The 17500-nt window shown below is 43.5% G+C and overlaps 2 protein-coding genes across 5 annotated transcripts in view; both read right to left on the bottom strand.

Moving 5' to 3' along the window:
• The window catches only part of LOC138212679 (zinc finger protein 271-like), a 7391-nt gene extending 4110 nt beyond the window's left edge, over nucleotides 1-3281 (bottom strand). Inside the window, exons 1-3 of the mRNA XM_069173162.1 lie at nucleotides 2573-3281; nucleotides 666-864; nucleotides 1-103 (exon numbers count right to left, since the gene is read on the bottom strand). The exon at nucleotides 1-103 is cut by the window's left edge and continues 211 nt beyond it. Of these exons, the coding sequence (XP_069029263.1) occupies nucleotides 1-103; nucleotides 666-864; nucleotides 2573-2713 (443 nt within the window). The 5' untranslated portion in view covers nucleotides 2714-3281. The remainder of the gene's footprint in view (nucleotides 104-665; nucleotides 865-2572) is intronic.
• Nucleotides 3282-3623: 342 nt separating this feature from the next.
• The window catches only part of nyap2a (neuronal tyrosine-phosphorylated phosphoinositide-3-kinase adaptor 2a), a 17095-nt gene continuing 3218 nt past the window's right edge, over nucleotides 3624-17500 (bottom strand). Inside the window, exons 2-8 of one of the 4 annotated variants that reach the window (XM_069173042.1) lie at nucleotides 16493-16618; nucleotides 16126-16342; nucleotides 15666-15979; nucleotides 13873-14937; nucleotides 11859-11996; nucleotides 10545-10657; nucleotides 3624-8074 (exon numbers count right to left, since the gene is read on the bottom strand). In XM_069173042.1, coding sequence (XP_069029143.1) covers nucleotides 7853-8074; nucleotides 10545-10657; nucleotides 11859-11996; nucleotides 13873-14937; nucleotides 15666-15979; nucleotides 16126-16328 — 2055 coding nt within the window. In that variant the 5' untranslated portion in view covers nucleotides 16329-16342; nucleotides 16493-16618 and the 3' untranslated portion in view covers nucleotides 3624-7852. Of the gene's footprint in view, nucleotides 8075-9532; nucleotides 10435-10544; nucleotides 10658-11858; nucleotides 11997-13872; nucleotides 14938-15665; nucleotides 15980-16125; nucleotides 16343-16492; nucleotides 16619-17500 lie in introns of those variants that run through there. The other 3 variants (XM_069173043.1, XM_069173045.1, XM_069173044.1) reach the window with 3 other exon arrangements.

The raw sequence follows: 17500 nt of genomic DNA, 5'->3' as shown, positions 1-17500 counted from the left end.
GGTGGGCTGATGATGAGCAGGGGGACCTGAGGGCTGCTGCTGAGGATCGCCATGGCAGCAGGGGAGGACGCTGGTTGGTTGCCTAGTAACGGTAAGGCTCCATCTGCAGGGTTCAGAGATCCAGTAAACATGTTAACTCAGCATGTCTGAGCTCTCGGGTGAAAGTCAGTAGGTGAACCTTTAGTGAACGATTCATCTGGAACCCAACAGAACCTAACAACAAGCCTACAAAAGAACTTTACAACAGAACCCTACTAAAGAACCCTACACCAGAACACTACTATAGAACCCTACATCAGAACACTACTATAGAACCCTCGGACAGAACACTACTATAGAACCCTACACCAGAACACTACTATAGAACCCTCGGACAGAACACTACTATAGAACCCTACACCAGAACACTACTATAGAACCCTCGGACAGAACACTGCTATAGAACCCTACACCAGAACAGTACTATAGAACCCTCGGACAGAACACTACTATAGAACCCTACACCAGAACACTGCTATAGAACCCTACACCAGAACAGTACTATAGAACCCTAGGACAGAACACTACTATAGAACCCTACACCAGAACACTACTATAGAACCCTAGGACAGAACCTAACCCGGTTCAGACGTGCTTAGACGTGTTCAGTCGTGACGTGAACTCACCGGATGTTTTGATCTGGTAAAGCGTCTTCAGAGCTGCAGAGTTCTTCTGATTTTTGGGTTTTTCGGCGCTCAGACGTCTCAGTTTGTCCTTCAGAGCTTCGTTTTCTGTCGCCACGTTCATGTAGAGCTCTTTGAAGACGCTGCAGATTTTACGAACAGCTTCCCTGCACATCACATCCAACACAGCCGTGAGCTCGGCCTGCAGAGGGGAGGACACGTATGACAGAGGACACGTGAAGACAAATCAAATAAAAGTTACTTTGTGTTTTGACGTTGACCTTGGTCACAGTCTTAACAGGTTATATACAGTCTAACAGGTTATATATAGTCTAACAGGTTATATACAGTCTAACAGGTTATATATAGTCAAACAGGTTATATATAGTCTAACAGGTTATATACAGTCTAACAGGTTATATACAGTCTAACAGGTTATATATAGTCTAACAGGTTATATATAGTCAAACAGGTTATATACAGTCTAACAGGTTATATATAGTCTAACAGGCTATATATAGTGTAAGTGGGTTAATAAACATTCTAAATGGGGTTATATATTGACTTTAGGCTATATATATATATATATATATACACACAGTCTAAGGGGGTTATATATAGACTTTAGACTAAATATACAAGTCTAACTGGGTTATATATAGTGTAAGGGGGTTGTATACCGTCTAAAGGGGACATATATAGACTTTATGGGGTTATATACAGTATAACGGGGTTATATAGTTATATACATTCTAAATGGGGTTATATATTGCCGTTACACTGTATTTATACAGTCTGTATGTATACAGTGTAACTAGGTTATATACAGTGTAACGGGGTTATATACAGTGTAACTAGGTTATATATAGTGTAACTAGGTTATATACAGTCTAACTAGGTTATATAATGTAACTAGGTTATATACAGTGTAACGGGGTTATATACAGTCTAACTAGGTTATATATAGTGTAACTAGGTTATATACAGTCTAACTAGGTTATATAATGTAACTAGGTTATATACAGTGTAACGGGGTTATATACAGTGTAACTAGGTTATATACAGTCTAGCTAGGTTATATACAGTCTAACTAGGTTATATAATGTAACTAGGTTATATACAGTGTAACGGGGTTATATACAGTCTAACTAGGTTATATACAGTGTAAGTAGGTTATATACAGTGTAACTAGGTTATATACAGTGTAATGGGGTTATATACAGTGTAACTAGGTTATATACAGTGTAACTAGGTTATATACCGTGTAACGGGGTTATATACAGTGTAACTAGGTTATATACAGTGTAACTGGGTTATATACAGTGTAACGGGGTTATATACAGTGTAACTGGGTTATATACAGTGTAACGGGGTTATATAGAGTGTAACTAGGTTATATACAGTGTAACGGGGTTATATACAGTGTAACTAGGTTATATACAGTGTAACGGGGTTATATACAGTGTAACTGGGTTATATACAGTGTAACGGGGTTATATACAGTGTAACGGGGTTATATACAGTGTAACTAGGTTATATACAGTGTAACGGGGTTATATACAGTGTAACGGGGTTATATACAGTGTAACTAGGTTATATACAGTGTAACTAGGTTATATACAGTGTAACGGGGTTATATACAGTGTAACGGGGTTATATACAGTGTAACGGGGTTATATACAGTGTAACGGGGTTATATACAGTGTAACTAGGTTATATACAGTGTAACTAGGTTATATACAGTGTAACGGGGTTATATATTGCCTTTAGTTTTTATATATAACATGTACATAAGTCTAATGACTCTGTGGCGAAGAAGGAAGTGACGGCGGGATTTTCCTCCGAAGCTCTCAGACAAACTTCCGTCCTCTGAGACACCGAATGAACTTTGAAATAGTCCTCCGTCTCACCCGGCTGTCCTCGCCGCGTGTCCCCGCGCGTCCCGGTCTGTGCAGGACGCACGAGACGGACTCCACTGCCACCTCCATGATCAGCTCCGCCTGCGAGGAGAAAGTTCGGACCGCCGCCACGTCGTCTTTGCTCCGCTCCATGACGGAACCCGCAGCCGCCGGCCGCTGCCACCGCTCAGACCCGCCGAGTTTACGGGGGGTTCCCCGGAGAGTACCGGGAGGAGGTTCGGGCCGTTCGTCCGGTCAGAGAGACGCTGTGGAAGAAGTCTGACAACAAACTGTCCAACAGGATGGTTCTCTGCTGTCCCAGAATCCAACATGGCGTCCCGAGACACTTGTTTACATCCGGTTCACAGTCGAGAGGACGAACAGAGACACACACACACACACACACACACACACACACACACACACACACACACACACACACACACACACACACACACACACACACACGAGCTCTTCGAAAACGACCCTGCATCAAGAGCAGGGCCGCGGACCGCAGCTTGGGCCGCCACGATATCATTCACACAGCGACCATCATTACATTTTGAACGTTTAATTTTGAAAGGTCCTGACCGGAAGTGTCTGTTGCCATGGCGTTCTGAAGGTTCCGGGGTTCTCCGAAGAAATCTGGACTTTTAAAATTCTTCTTCAGTTCTGACACAGTTCGGACGAAAAGTGAAACCGTGACGTTTAAATTGGTCGCCGTGGCGTTGCACCGATGTTTCCATATTATTATGCTGTAACACTGCCACCCGCTGGTCACACCGTGTAACTACAATAAACTACAGAACTACAGTTGCACACGGCGACCACCAGGGGGCAGTACCACACATTTAATCTGCCAATAGAAAATAAACATAGTCGAGCAATGAAACCTGGATTTATTTTGTGTTTGTAATAAAACAATTTAAACAAATAAAACACACTGAAAATGATAAAATTAGTCAAAAAGTGAAATAAATCAACTAAACTAAATTAAATATATTTCTCTAAATCTTACAAGTTCTACATCTATTGTGTTTTTAAAAAGCAGGCAGAACTCAAGTTTAATAAAAAATCAAATTTATTTGTCATCATATCCCATAAAGATGAAAACCGAGTCACAATAATTAGACTGTTTTTTTTTTTTTTTTTCTCCTCCTGACAGATTCAATAAAAATAAACACTCGAGACTCTCAGTGCAAAAAAACACGAAACTCATTCAGCTGTTTCTCTCACTGCAAACACATCGACGTATGTACACGTCACACCTGCGCACAGGTGTCTGAGACAGGATGACCTGATTGTCACGTGACCAACGCTCTTCCACGTTTAAACAGACTCCAGGACGCCCCGCTTCAGAAACAAAGCCTGAGCACCACACCAGACTCCATTCTAAAAATAACCGTTTTTAATGTTTCTGTTGTAGAGAGGTTGTCATGTGACCTTCAGACATCACGGGACCTGTGAAGGTCACGTGACCGGTTCAGGTTTCTTCATTGGTTTGATCCTCCCATCAGGTGTGTGTCCTGTGAACCTGTGCAGGTGCGTGTTGTATTAACACGATTACGTTGATGGACTCCACGCTGCCACCCTCGTGCAGTGGCCGCTCACAGAACTGCAGCTGACGTCAGTTTCTATTGATCGTAATAATAATAACTTTATCAACACTTCTCCTTCTGATTAGCTAGTCATTGGAGAGCTTGAAGATTTCACAGGTCAAAGTTCAACCTCACATTTTCACCTCTAATATTTGGAGCATTGCATTGTGAGATTGTTATCAGACAGCAGCAGTACAGTGGATACATTAGATTTTTATTGATCGTCTCGAGGAACGATCAGAATGATAATATATATATATATATATATATATATATATATGATAATCTATAACGTGAATAATATTTTCTTCTTCATGTTGAGTGTTCATGTGACGTTTTACAAACTGAAGAAGTGCACTTGGTTGTATGAACACAGTCACTATGTATTGATAACGTGATCAGACTCTACATGGACCACAGATCGATCAGTGTGTTAAACTCTGTCAACGTGTGTGTGTGTGTGTGTGTGTGTGTGTGTGTGTGTGTGTGTGTGTGTGTGTTTGTGTGTATTTAAACATAAATTCTCCCCATCGATTCAGGCTGATTTACATTTATCCAGTATCCCAGAATGCTTTGCTTCAGTCTCATGTTGCCTTTGATTTGACATCATGGTAACTGATCAGCTCGTTCGTCAGCGGTCAATACGTCGCATTCAGTAAGTTGTTGTTTTCAGCAGACGACCAACAGTCCACTGCCACAGAAAATGCAGACTCTCTCGTGACCTCCAGGTGACCTTTGATCCTGATGAACTTAGTGTCAACTAGAGTCAAGCTTGATTCAAACTGTAGCAAAGCTGGAGTCAAACTGGATTCAAATTGGAGTCAAACTGGAGTCAAACTAGAGTCAAACTGGATTCAAATTGGAGTCAAACTGGATTCAAACTGTAGCAAAGCTGGAGTCAAACTGGATTCAAACTGGAGTCAAGCTGGATTCAAATTGGAGTCAAACTGGATTCAAACTGTAGCAAAGCTGGAGTCAAGCTGGATTCAAATTGGATTCAAACTGGATTCAAACTGGAGTCAAACTGGAGTCTAAGCAGATTTTCTGGGGCAGTGGATGAAACCAAGTCAACTAACAACCTGTCAAAATATTCTCCATTTAAAATAATCCTTTCATCTTAATAAATGTTAAATATAAAAACATGGTCACCTTCTGACTTTTCTTTCAGACACAGACGAGCATCACAGATTCTTTTTTCTTTTTTTCAAATCCTAAAAACACATTTCAGCAACATTTTTTATCTTTTTTTTTAACACAGAGGAAAAATTCTGAAATTATTTTTCTGCTACACGGCTGTCAGACTTAAAAAAAAAGCATCTGAATCTTTTACAGATAGAAAATTCACAAGTAGAAAGAGGACAGAAAGCTCTGCTACACCTGGACAACCACGCCTCCCTGGACTCTGATTGGACAGCAGGGAAACACCTGCGTGTGTGTGTGGGCTCATGCTGCTATCTTTGTGAGGACCAATATCAAACCATCACTATTCAACCATCAAACTGACAACATGCTGGTCCTCACTGTGATGCATTCAGTCAGTTTACCTCTTTCCACAAAGCTGACCAAGTTCTGGTTCTGGGGCTGTTTCTAGCACCAGTTCACAGTTAGTTCAATTTACAAGAAACGGTTTGCCTTTCCAAGGTCCTGATAATCCTGCTCCGAGCCCCCGATGGACGTGGCTCTTGGTTCTAAAATAGTCAGTGTTGGTGCTGCTCCGGAACAAGTTTTTTTTCAGGCCGAACTGGTTCTGTTGCCGTTGAAACATAAAGAACTGGTTTGAGATTATAGGGACCAGCTCTGGACCGGAACTTTGAACTTTCTTGGTGGAAAAGGGGCATGTAAGGGTCCTCACAACCATAGATAGACAGATGTGTGTGTATCGACTGTTAATTTTTGTATTTTATAAAAACATGTTTCCTTGTTTAAATTAATAAACAAACCTCCGTCCAGATTCAAACTTCAGTCAGTTTCACTCAGATTATTTATACAACGTTGGGTCAATGTTTTGGATCGGGACTCACATGAGGTTCCTGTACTCTGAAGCAGGATCTGTGGTTACCGTAGTAACTTCAGGCTTAACTCCAAACCTGGTTAACTTCTTACCGGGATACATCACCATGGTAACTAATGCTGCCCAGTTAACCCACAGGTTCAGTTTGAGATAACAGAACGTATGAACTCTCCGTTCACTAACAATCAATGACATCAATGATAATAGGAGATCGGTTACATCCACAGACTGTTCATAAAAGAGTTCGTAGCTTCAGGTCTGTAAAATGGTTCTGATCCAGAAGTGTCTTCAGCTGCAATACCAGCGAGTGCCACTAGAGGTCGGCTCCAAAAAGCCTCCGGCTCCATAGACTCCCATTCAACTTCTCTCATCAAATCCAAAGTGAATAAAATGTGTTCATCAGTTATCTCGGTGTTGTTAGCTAAAGTCACTCCTTCTTATTAGTTTTCTGGAGGTCCATCTGAAAATAATCCCTCATTCATTAGAAAAGAAGATTCAAGAAGACCTGTTTTTGGGGGCGTGTCTGTTTGATTGACAGGCCTGTGGTGCAGTCAGGTTACAGCTATCGGTGGGCGGGACGTAGTTTCGTCAGGTTTCCAATCAGATCGGTCAGATCCACCGCTGGCTCCTCCCCCAGCTCGTCCAAATATGGTCACTTCCTGCTCCAAACCGCTCCGAACTAGTAAAGATGGTGACGGACAGAATCTGAACTGGAGGATTCATAATGCTCACAAACCAACGATGACATCACTGATGGTTGATGACATCACTGCTGGTTGATGACATCACTGCTGGTTGAGGGTTGGTGTTCAGAGACCAGCAAACCTCTTTTTGTCTTCTGAACAGTTTTACATGAGATTAATTTCACAGTTTCTGATTACGGATGTATATTATGGGATGCTTCAGAATTCTGCTTCAGAGTTCAGGATCATGTGTCAACGTGACATTTTTTTTCAGGTTTGTTGGGTTCGTGATATTTTTAGCTCAGTATAGATCTATTGATGCCATAAGTACAAAACTGATTAGTGCATTCATTGATTATCTGACATTGATTTATCTGAATGGTGAATGAATTTAGTCAAGAAGTTTGGACTGACACAGAAACTCTTGTTGCTTCCTTGGAGACACTTTGTCGACATCTTTGATGAGATGGTCCATCTCGTGTCTTTGTGTCAGCTGGTTTGTTGCTATTCGTTCTGATTGGCCGGCCCGAGGCTCATCGTTAACTCATCGATAGGAATCTCTTTGTTTCCCGAAGCTCACACGGCAGCTCCGATGCCGTCAGAGTGTGACAGGATGAAAGAGAGGCAAACACTGTAAAGCACTTTGTAAACCGCCAAAGTAAAAAGAAGCTTTGGTCCTTCAGATCAGACCGGATCGACAGAAAGTAAAACGAGAAGTTTTGGAGCCGAAGCGTCAGCGCAGGTAAAATCACAGGTGTGAACTTGTTTAATCCAGACTGAAGAAAAATGTGCTCTTTAATTTATCCATGTGTGACGAGTTACTTCTATTAATGGAGCGAGCAGATGACTGACAGCTCAGCCGATCCTTCCAATTAAATCAACGACCAGATAAATGGTCTGTGGGTTTGATCACGTTAAAGCTGTCGCCGGTGGGCGTGGCCTAATGACTGGCTCCTCCTCTGCCTCTTTATCGTCATGGTTCTGCCGTTGTTGTTGTGTTTCAGATGGCGGTGTCCCAGAAAACCGTGGAAGTGTGTCTGGCGGAGGTGGGCGGGGCCGAGTACGGCGGCGGCTGCTTCCTCTTCCAGCTGGGCAGGATGGGCATACTGTCCTGTTTGCACAGATTCTTCTCCGGCCGCTGACAAGCTTTGATCTCTCGACACAAAACTCTTTTCTTCTCGATCATCTCCATCATGGTGGCGTCGCTGCAGAGCCACGGCATCTGGAGACGAAGAACAGCTCGACATCAACACATCCAGATCTGTCACTCAAGGGACACTTACAACCCCGTTTCCAAAACAAGGATGCTGTGTAAAATGTAAATGTAAAACAAAATGTGATGATCATGGGTTTGATCATGTAAACCCATATTTAATTGAAAATAGACCAAAGACAACATATCAAATGTTGAGAAATTTTACGATGAAAAATATGAAGAATTGAATTTGATGGCAGCAATACGTCTCAAAAAATTGGGACAGGGACAAGAAAGGACTGGACATTTTTGGAAAGCTAAAAAAAACAACAACTGGTGGAACATCTGACAACTAATGAGGTTACCATGGCAAAGGATCAGTAACATGATTGGGTATAAAAAGATGATTTCAGAGAGGCAGAGTCTCTCAGCAGTGAAGATGGGGAGAGGTTCACCACTCTGAAGGACTGTTGTAAAATAGTTCAACAATCTAAGAATAATGTTCCTCAACATAAAACTACAAAGAATTAGTGGATTTCATCGTCTACGGTTCATAATATCATTAAAAGATTCAGAGAATCTGGAGAAATCTCTGAACACAAGGGACAAGGCTGGAAACCAATATTGGATGGTGGTGATCTTCGGGCCCTCAGGCAGCACTGCATTAAAAACACACTATTCTGGAGTGGAAATCACTGCATGGGCTCAGGAACACTTGTGAAAACCATCGTCTGTGAACACAGTTCATCGCTGTGTCCACAAATGATGTTCAAACTCTCCAAAGAAGAAACCAGATAGAAACATGATCCAGAAACACCGCCACCTTCTCTGGACCCGAGTTAAGGAGGAGAGGGACCATCCAGCTTGTTATTAGCTCAGTTCTAAAGCCAGCATCTGTGATGGTACAGGGATGCATTAGTGCACATGGCATGGGTAGCTTGAACATCTGGAAGGAAGCATTAATGCTGAATGATATATTCAGGTTTTGGAGCAACATATGCTGCCATCCAGACAACGTCTCTTTCAGGGAAGGTCTTGTTTATTTCAGCAGAACAATAAAACAATAAAATTTCTCAACTTTCAACATTTGACATGTTGTCTTTTGTCTATTTTTAATTAAATATGAGTTTACATGATTTACAAATCGTCCCATTCTGTTTTTATTTACCTTTTACAGTGTCCCAAATTTTTTGGGAAACAGGGTTGTATGTTTGGCCTCTTTAACAATGGACAACTGTATATTTCAACATTTCCCACCGTGTTGTCCGGCAGATCAGAATTGAACTTCTGAACACGAAGCCGGATGGGAGTGGTTGTTACTGTGTGATGTGGGAGGACTCTTTATCGGTCAATGTAATGTGGCTGTTTTATTCTATTTATTTTTTCACCTCTTGTTGTTTTTTGTGCTGTTTTATTGTCAGAAAACAGAGAAAAGATGTGTCACCTGAAGGTCCATGTGGCAGACAGACAGACAGACAGATGGAAGACAAGAACATTTTTTTTTTATTATTCTCAGGTTTTTTGTGAGATGGCTGCAACACTGATTTATTTTTACACTCAAATTAAGATAACATGTTTTGGGACTCCACGTTAACATTCAGACAGTCCAGTGTGACTGATTAGCAACCGATTTTAATCACATTATTACAGTTATATGTAGAAATTATCATGATGACCAGAGAGAAAACAAACCAACAAATGCCAGAAGATACGTTTTTTTTCTTTTTTTAAAGTACGACGAACAACAGAAGTGGTTAGAAAATCAGGGAATTCTCTGTTAAATATAAAGTTATTTACAGAATCACATTTAGAGACTTTTATAAGGCTGGTTAAATGTTGATGGTGGCGGGGTTAAATATTAATGAGCGTGGTTATGTTTAAAATGCAGAGGTTAGATGGTGGTGGGGTGGGGTTATGTCTGTAAGGGGCGGAGTCAAAGATACACAGAGCAGGGTTAGTCCGACGTTTTGTTAAAAGTTTGGTGACATTAGTTTTCTTTTTTTGGAGATGTCTAAATGATTTTATGAGCAAACATTTTTCAATAAAATGTAATATGTTCAATTGCATCAGTGTGAGTTCAGCCAGTGTTAATTTTATGTTAGTGTAACGTTAGTATCAGTCATGAAACTAAAGCATACTAGCACAGTATTGAAGTATTAGTTTTCCATTAAATATTTGTTTACAGAGTGTTAGTGTCAGTTATAACTATTTATATTGGGACAAAATACAAAAGATTTACTTTTAATGCCAAATCTTTGACAGAAAGAGTGAATTACAAAAAATGTCCTTTGAATGAGTAGCAACATGTTTACAGTTCAGATTTCAGCTGATGGATCGAAGCTTCTGTCAGTCGGTAACATTTTATGTTCTGGAAAGTTCAGTTCTTTCTGAAATAATTCAAATAAAACTGTGTTGTTATCTCGATAAGAAAATTAAACAGGCAACACAGACAAACAATCATACGGACAGCTAAACAGGTGCTTTACAGGTGTTGTACCTGGCTCAGGGCGGGATGATGCGACTCATGCAGGTGACGTTGTGGCGTCCCACCCGGTGAAGGAACTCCGGATGTCGAGGCTGAACGGCCAAGTTTACATGCAGACTTTGATTCTGCAGATACAATCATTTTTGTATCAAAAAACTTGAAATGACCTGTTGTTCACCTATTGTTCACCTGATGTTTACCTGAAGTTCACCTGTTGTTTACCTGAAGTTCACCTGTTGTTCACCTGATGTTTACCTGAAGTTCACCTGATGTTTACCTGAAGTTCACCTGAAGTTTACCTGAAGTTTACCTGAAGTTCACCTGTTGTTCACCTGATGTTTACCTGAAGTTCACCTGTTGTTCACCTGATGTTTACCTGAAGTTCACCTGATGTTTACCTGAAGTTCACCTGAAGGTTACCTGAAGTTTACCTGAAGTTCACCTGTTGTTCACCTGATGTTTACCTGAAGCTCACCTGTTGTTCACCTGTTGTTTACCTGAAGTTCACCTGTTGTTCACCTGATGTTTACCTGAAGTTCACCTGTTGTTCACCTGTTGTTCACCTGATGTTTACCTGAAGTTCACCTGTTGTTCACCTGTTGTTCACCTGATGTTTACCTGAAGTTCACCTGTTGTTCACCTGATGTTTACCTGAAGTTCACCTGAAGTTCACCTGATGTTTACCTGAAGTTCACCTGTTGTTCACCTGATGTTTACCTGAAGCTCACCTGTTGTTCACCTGTTGTTTACCTGAAGTTCACCTGTTGTTCATCTGATGTTTACCTGAAGTTCACCTGTTGTTCACCTGTTGTTCACCTGATGTTTACCTGAAGTTCACTTGAAGTTCACCTGTTGTTCACCTGTTGTTCACTTGAAGTTCACCTGTTGTTCACCTGTTGTTTACCTGAAGTTCACCTGTTGTTCACCTGATGTTTACCTGAAGTTCACCTGAAGTTCACCTGATGTTTACCTGAAGTTCACCTGTTGTCCATCTGATGTTCACCTGACGTTCACCTGTTGTTCACCTGTTGTTCATCTGATGTTTACCTGAAGTTCACCTGAAGTTCACCTGTTGTTCACCTGATGTTTACCTGAAGTTCACCTGTTGTTCACCTGTTGTTCACCTGTTGTTCATCTAATGTTTACCTGAAGTTCACCTGAAGTTCACCTGTTGTTCACCTGTTGTTCACCTGTTGTTTCCCTGAAGTTCACCTGTTGTTCACCTGTTGTTTACCTGAAGTTCACCTGTTGTTCACCTGAAGTTCACCTGTTGTTCACCTGAAGTTAACCTGTAGTTCACCTGAAGTTCACCTGTTGTTGACTCACCTCCTCCTCCTCCTCCTCCTCCTCCTCCTGACAACATCATGGTGGGGCTGACAGATGACCGTCCCATCCTGCTGGAAACTGGACTCGACTGTCCGTCTCTGTCTTTATTGTTGTGTCTTGGCAGAGACCTGCAGTCTCCTACAGACCAACAACAAGACGGACACAGTGAAGACACGATGACACCATCAAACATCATTTCAACTTTTCCTTTTTCCAAGAGGAGATGCACAACCTAAATCTGTCTGTAAGATCAAGAAACGTGAAGAGAGACAAATATGAAGCAAATATGAAAATAAAGAACCTGTGATAATCAGACTTTCTTCTGATGAGAGTTAAAGACCTGACCTAAAGTGATCGGCTCGGTGAACTTGCAAAAAGATTATGAAACCATGTGAAGCAGCTCTCAGATCAGGACAGAGTCACGTGTCCCATCATGCTCTGCAGTCTAAAAACTTGTGAGGTCATCGTTCGAGAGTTGTTTGTCTCTGTGGACAAACTAAACAAACAAAAACACAGGAACAAGAACAGTTCATCATTTTAAAGTTAAGAAAACCCTGAAGACCTCATGGTGACATTATTGTAGTAAAAGAAAAAGGAAGAGTTTGATTCAAGCTTTCAGCTGTTCTCAGATGGATTCTTTGATGAACTAACATCTGGACTTTAGGTCTTCCACATTCTCATGTTACTTCTCACCAAACAGAACCTGGATGGTAACAGGAAATTAAATTCAAACCCCTTTTATTTCATCAACTGATCTTCAGTCAGACTGCTGACAGACAACCATTACCATGGCAACACTGTCTCCATGGAGACAAAGTGAAGTGGTGGTAATCATGCTTTACAGAGCTGCAGTCTTCCATCTTTCATTTCATCAGGAAGCTTTACTCTCCGTCTTCTCTTCAAATCTCAGACTGACGCTCAGAGATTTCTAATCATGAGAGTTGACCTGTCACACTGAAAGAGGAGGAGGAGCTTCATGCATTGATCCACCAAATCATCCATCCAATCCTCCACCCAATCCTCCACCCAATCACCCACCCAATCATCCATCCAATCCTCCACCAAAAATCATCCACCCAATCATCCACCCAATCCTCTCACCCAATCATCCATCAAATCCTCCACCCAATCATCCATTCATCCATCCATCCATCCAGCCTCCATCCATCCATCCATCCATCCATTCAGCCTCCATCCATCCAGCCTCCATCCATCCATCCATCCATCCATCCATCCATCCTCCATCCATCCATCCATCCATCCATCCATCCATCCATCCATCCATCCATCCATCCATCCATCCATCCATTCAGCCTCCATCCATCCAGCCTCCATCCATCCATCCATCCATCCATCCAGCCATCCAGCCTCCATCCATCCATCCATCCATCCATCCATCCATCCATCCATCCATCCATCCATCCATCCATCCAGCCTCCATCCATCCATCCATCCATCCATTCAGCCTCCATCCATCCAGCCTCCATCCATCCATCCATCCATCCATCCATCCATCCATCCATCCATCCATCCATCCATCCATCCATCCATCCATCCTCCATCCATCCATCCATCCATCCATCCATCCATCCATCCATCCATCCATTCAGCCTCCATCCATCCAGCCTCCATCCATCCATCCATCCATCCAGCCATCCAGCCTCCATCCATCCATCCATCCATCCATCCATCCATCCATCCATCCATCCATCCATCCATCCATCCAGCCATCCAGCCATCCATCTATTTAGGAAGTCTTATGCTCTGAACAAAGCCTGAGAAGCTCCATGAGGTTGAACCTGTAAAGCTGCAAAGTGAATCTATAACGTGATGATTGTGTTTTTTTTATGTAAGTATAACTCAAAGTTCACAGTATTAACATTCACCTGTGTAAAGTCGATATCATTACATTATCACATCATACTAACCATAACAACCCACACAATATACACTCAGTGTTACATTCCATGCAGTAGTGATGTAGTACAGAGTACTAGTGTAGTATCGTCCTTACCTTCCCCCTCTCGGCTCTTCCTCCCTCCCGACCCCCTCTTCATCACCTGTCTGCCGGATGTAAACACGTTGTTGGCTTCGTCCAATGGGCTCGTTGGAGTCTGTGACCTCATCGACACGTTCTGCATGGAGCCGTGGGTGGAGGAGGAGTTACTCAGTTTGGCCCCGCCCTCCCCCGCCCTGTGTGAGGATGATGAAGATGAAGATGAAGAGCGAGGCATACTTCCTCCTGCCATCAGAGTGTCGTACGGCGGCGGTCGCTTCAGGCTCAGAGGGGTCAGGGAGCGACCCATGCTGACCGGAGACGGACATGCTGATTGGCTGCGAGGATAACCGTGACCACCGTGGGTGGAGCCAGAAGACTTGTAGAGGTTGGAGGGGAGAGGCGGAGCTGACGAGCGACCAGAGGATGTGATGGTGTGTGTGGAGGGCATATCCCGGTCCCGGTCTCGGTCCCTGTCCCGGTCCCTGTCCCGGTCCCGCTCTTTGCGGTGGTGGGTGGAGCCCTGTGGCTGTTCGCCGCCTGACTTGCTGAAGGAGACGTTGTCCAGCACAGGTAACCGGGTGACGTCTAACGGGGTGAGCGGGGACTCGTCCGAGTTCGGGGAGCACTGAGCGGGGGCAGGCGGGAAGACGAGCAGCGGCGGGCGATGAGTCAGCAGGTTGGGGAAAGGCGGAGGGATGTCGCAGAGCGAACCGCGGGACGACCAGGCCTCGGGATCGATGATGGCGGCGTGCGCGTCCTGCAGGAAGTCCTCCAACATCGGGTACTTCATCTCCTCGTACACCGACTCACTCTGCTCGTCCTCGCCGGCCTCCTGACCTCCCAGCTCCCGCAGGATGTTTCCCACCATCTCGATGTACACCGGCTCCTCGTCGTCCGTGTCTCTGGAGGCCGGACTCTGACTTTGGGACGAAGACTTATCCCATCGCAAGGAAGACTTCTTGTTGCCATGGTTACGGATGTAGGACTCGTCGAAGGAGGTGCTGAGCTGAGTGTTGGGGTTCCTCTTGGGTTTGGGCGGAGGCATCTTCTTGCAGTCCTCCGCGTGGAGAAGGCATCGAGCTGCAGACAGACAGACGGTGCTTTTAAAACCACTTCCTGTCGTACTTCCTGGTACACAGAGATATGAAGTCAGCTACACTTAAAACTTTTGGGAAAAATAATACTCGTTCAAACAGCAAGTAGTTTTGTGAGGTTTGAAGCATCTGTTGACCTTCAACAATAACTTCCTGTGTCACAGCAAAACATCAAACTCTGGCGCATCGCCATGGCGACGCTGCTGGACTTCTTAATATATCATCATCAATGTCTTAAAGCAATTATGACTCAATTTTATATCGATGTGATCAACCAGCTCAAAGAAGCATGTGAAAGTGTGAAAAATGTCATTTCCTGTTGCCAGCAGGGGGCGTAACTATAATATAAATGGAAAAAGCTCAAATTGGCCGCCAGGGACATGCTGTTCAACGAAAACAAATTCTTTTCATAAATTGTCATGCCAAAGGTCTTAAGACTATACACACCAAATTTCAAGTCGGTCCGATAATCGTGAAAGTACAACACGTGCAATTCGCCAGGGGTTTATTGAGTATTTGAGTATGTTAAAGCTGCAAAATAGGGAATTCATTTTTCAGAATGATAATTCCTTGCAGGACAACAGGGCCTTCGCTCACAGTAAACGGGCATAGGCTCCACCCCCCATCACTCCTAATGAGTAATCTCCCGCCTCCCGCCTCTCCTCAGAGGAAATACGTCAGAATAAAAGACTTTTGAATTCGCCTCGTTCTCACCTTCTGCTTGTTCTGCCGTTTCTTTGGTCTCTTGTTGGTCTCTCTTGGTGACTCCGCCCCCTCCGTCCACCGTCTCGGAGCTGCTGCTCAGTTTGGTGTTGGGGTCTCTCTTGGGTTTGGGCGGGGGCTGTTTGCGGTTGTGGGCGGAGTCGTCGTCTCCTCCGCCCACCGAGTGGAGGGACTGGGATCGGACGGTGAAGCCCTGACTCGGTGGGGGCAGTCGATCCTGCGGTGCCGGCATCGTCATGAAGCCCATCCGGAAATGTTTCCCAGAGTATGCCCCATCTGTTGCTATAGCGACATCTTCACCGATCCTGGGACAGAACCAATAGAAAGCCGCGGTTAGTTCTCCTGCAGTGTCGTCGTCCAATCACGCAACGCTTTTACAAAATACACAGATGTCTCACAAGATGACACAAATAGCTTGTTTGTTATATTTTGCATCAGTTTTATTTTCTACCTCTTGATGGCTTCTTCCTGCCGTCTCTTCTTCTGGTGTTTTTCCTGCAGGTAGGTCCAGTTGGTCTGGTTTCGTACACGATCGCTCTCTCTGGCGATGTCGGAGGCGTTCTGGATTACCAGACCGTCGTATGTCCGAAGTCCGCTGTCCTCCACGTGCTGGAAAAACCTCCTGAAGGAAGACGCCTCCTCCTGCGACTTCATGACTCCCTGAAGACCTGAGGGGAGGACAAGAGATACCGACTGTAAATCTGCTCACACTTTATGTTTAAAGATATTCTGTGGCTATATGACAGCTGATATTGGTTGATCTTTTTCAAGATCTGGGTTGTCTGTTAACCACAAAACACAGGAACAAGTGTGTTTACCTGAAGTTCACCTGATGTTTACCTGAAGTTCACCTGTTGTTCACTCCATCTGTGACCAGCTTTCAGTCAGGATTCAGGTTTGTTCACAGTTTGTGGGAAACCTTCTTTGTTGTCAAGATGATTGAACTATTGTAGCAGCAGCAAGACAGAAAAAGTTGTGTAAAGCTAAAACAAAATTACCTGGTGTAACATCTGACAACTAAATAGGTTACCATGGCAACAGATCAGTAACATGATTGGGTATAAAAAGGTGATTTCAGAGAGGCAGAGTCTCTCAGCAGTGAAGATGGGGAGAGGTTCACCACTCTGAAGGACTGTGTTGGAAAATAGTTCAACAATCTAAGAATAATGTTCCTCAACATAAAACTACAAAGAATTAGTGGATTTCATCGTCTACGGTTCATAATATCATTAAAAGATTCAGAGAATCTGGAGAAATCTCTGAACACAAGGGACAAGGCTGGAAACCAATATTGGATGGTGGTGATCTTCGGGCCCTCAGGCAGCACTGCATTAAAAACACACTATTCTGGAGTGGAAATCACTGCATGGGCTCAGGAACACTTGTGAAAACCATCGTCTGTGAACACAGTTCATCGCTGCGTCCACAAATGATGTTCAAACTCTCCAAAGAAGAAACCAGATAGAAACATGATCCAGAAACACCGCCGCCTTCTCTGGACCGAGATCATTGAAGATGGACTGAGGTGAAGTGGACAACTGTCCTGAGGTCTGATGGATCACAATCTGAGATTCTGTTTGGAAATCATGGACGCTGCATCCTCCAGGTTAAAGAGGAGAGGGACCATCCAGCTTGTTGTCAGCTCAGTTCTAAAGCCAGCATCTGTGATGGTACAGGGATGCATTAGTGCACATGGCATGGGTAGCTTGAACATCTGGAAGGAAGCATTAATGCTGAATGATATATTCAGGTTTTGGAGCAACATATGCTGCCATCCAGACAACGTCTCTTTCAGGGAAGGTCTTGTTTATTTCAGCAGAACAACG

This window comes from Embiotoca jacksoni, unplaced genomic scaffold (genome assembly GCF_022577435.1).
Source record: "Embiotoca jacksoni isolate LCO1_2020_lvr unplaced genomic scaffold, fEmbJac1.0.p SCAF_58, whole genome shotgun sequence".
NCBI lineage: Eukaryota > Metazoa > Chordata > Actinopteri > Embiotocidae > Embiotoca > Embiotoca jacksoni.
The sequence above is the reverse complement of the archived record's forward strand: the minus strand, read 5'-3'. Positions and strand labels throughout refer to the sequence as shown.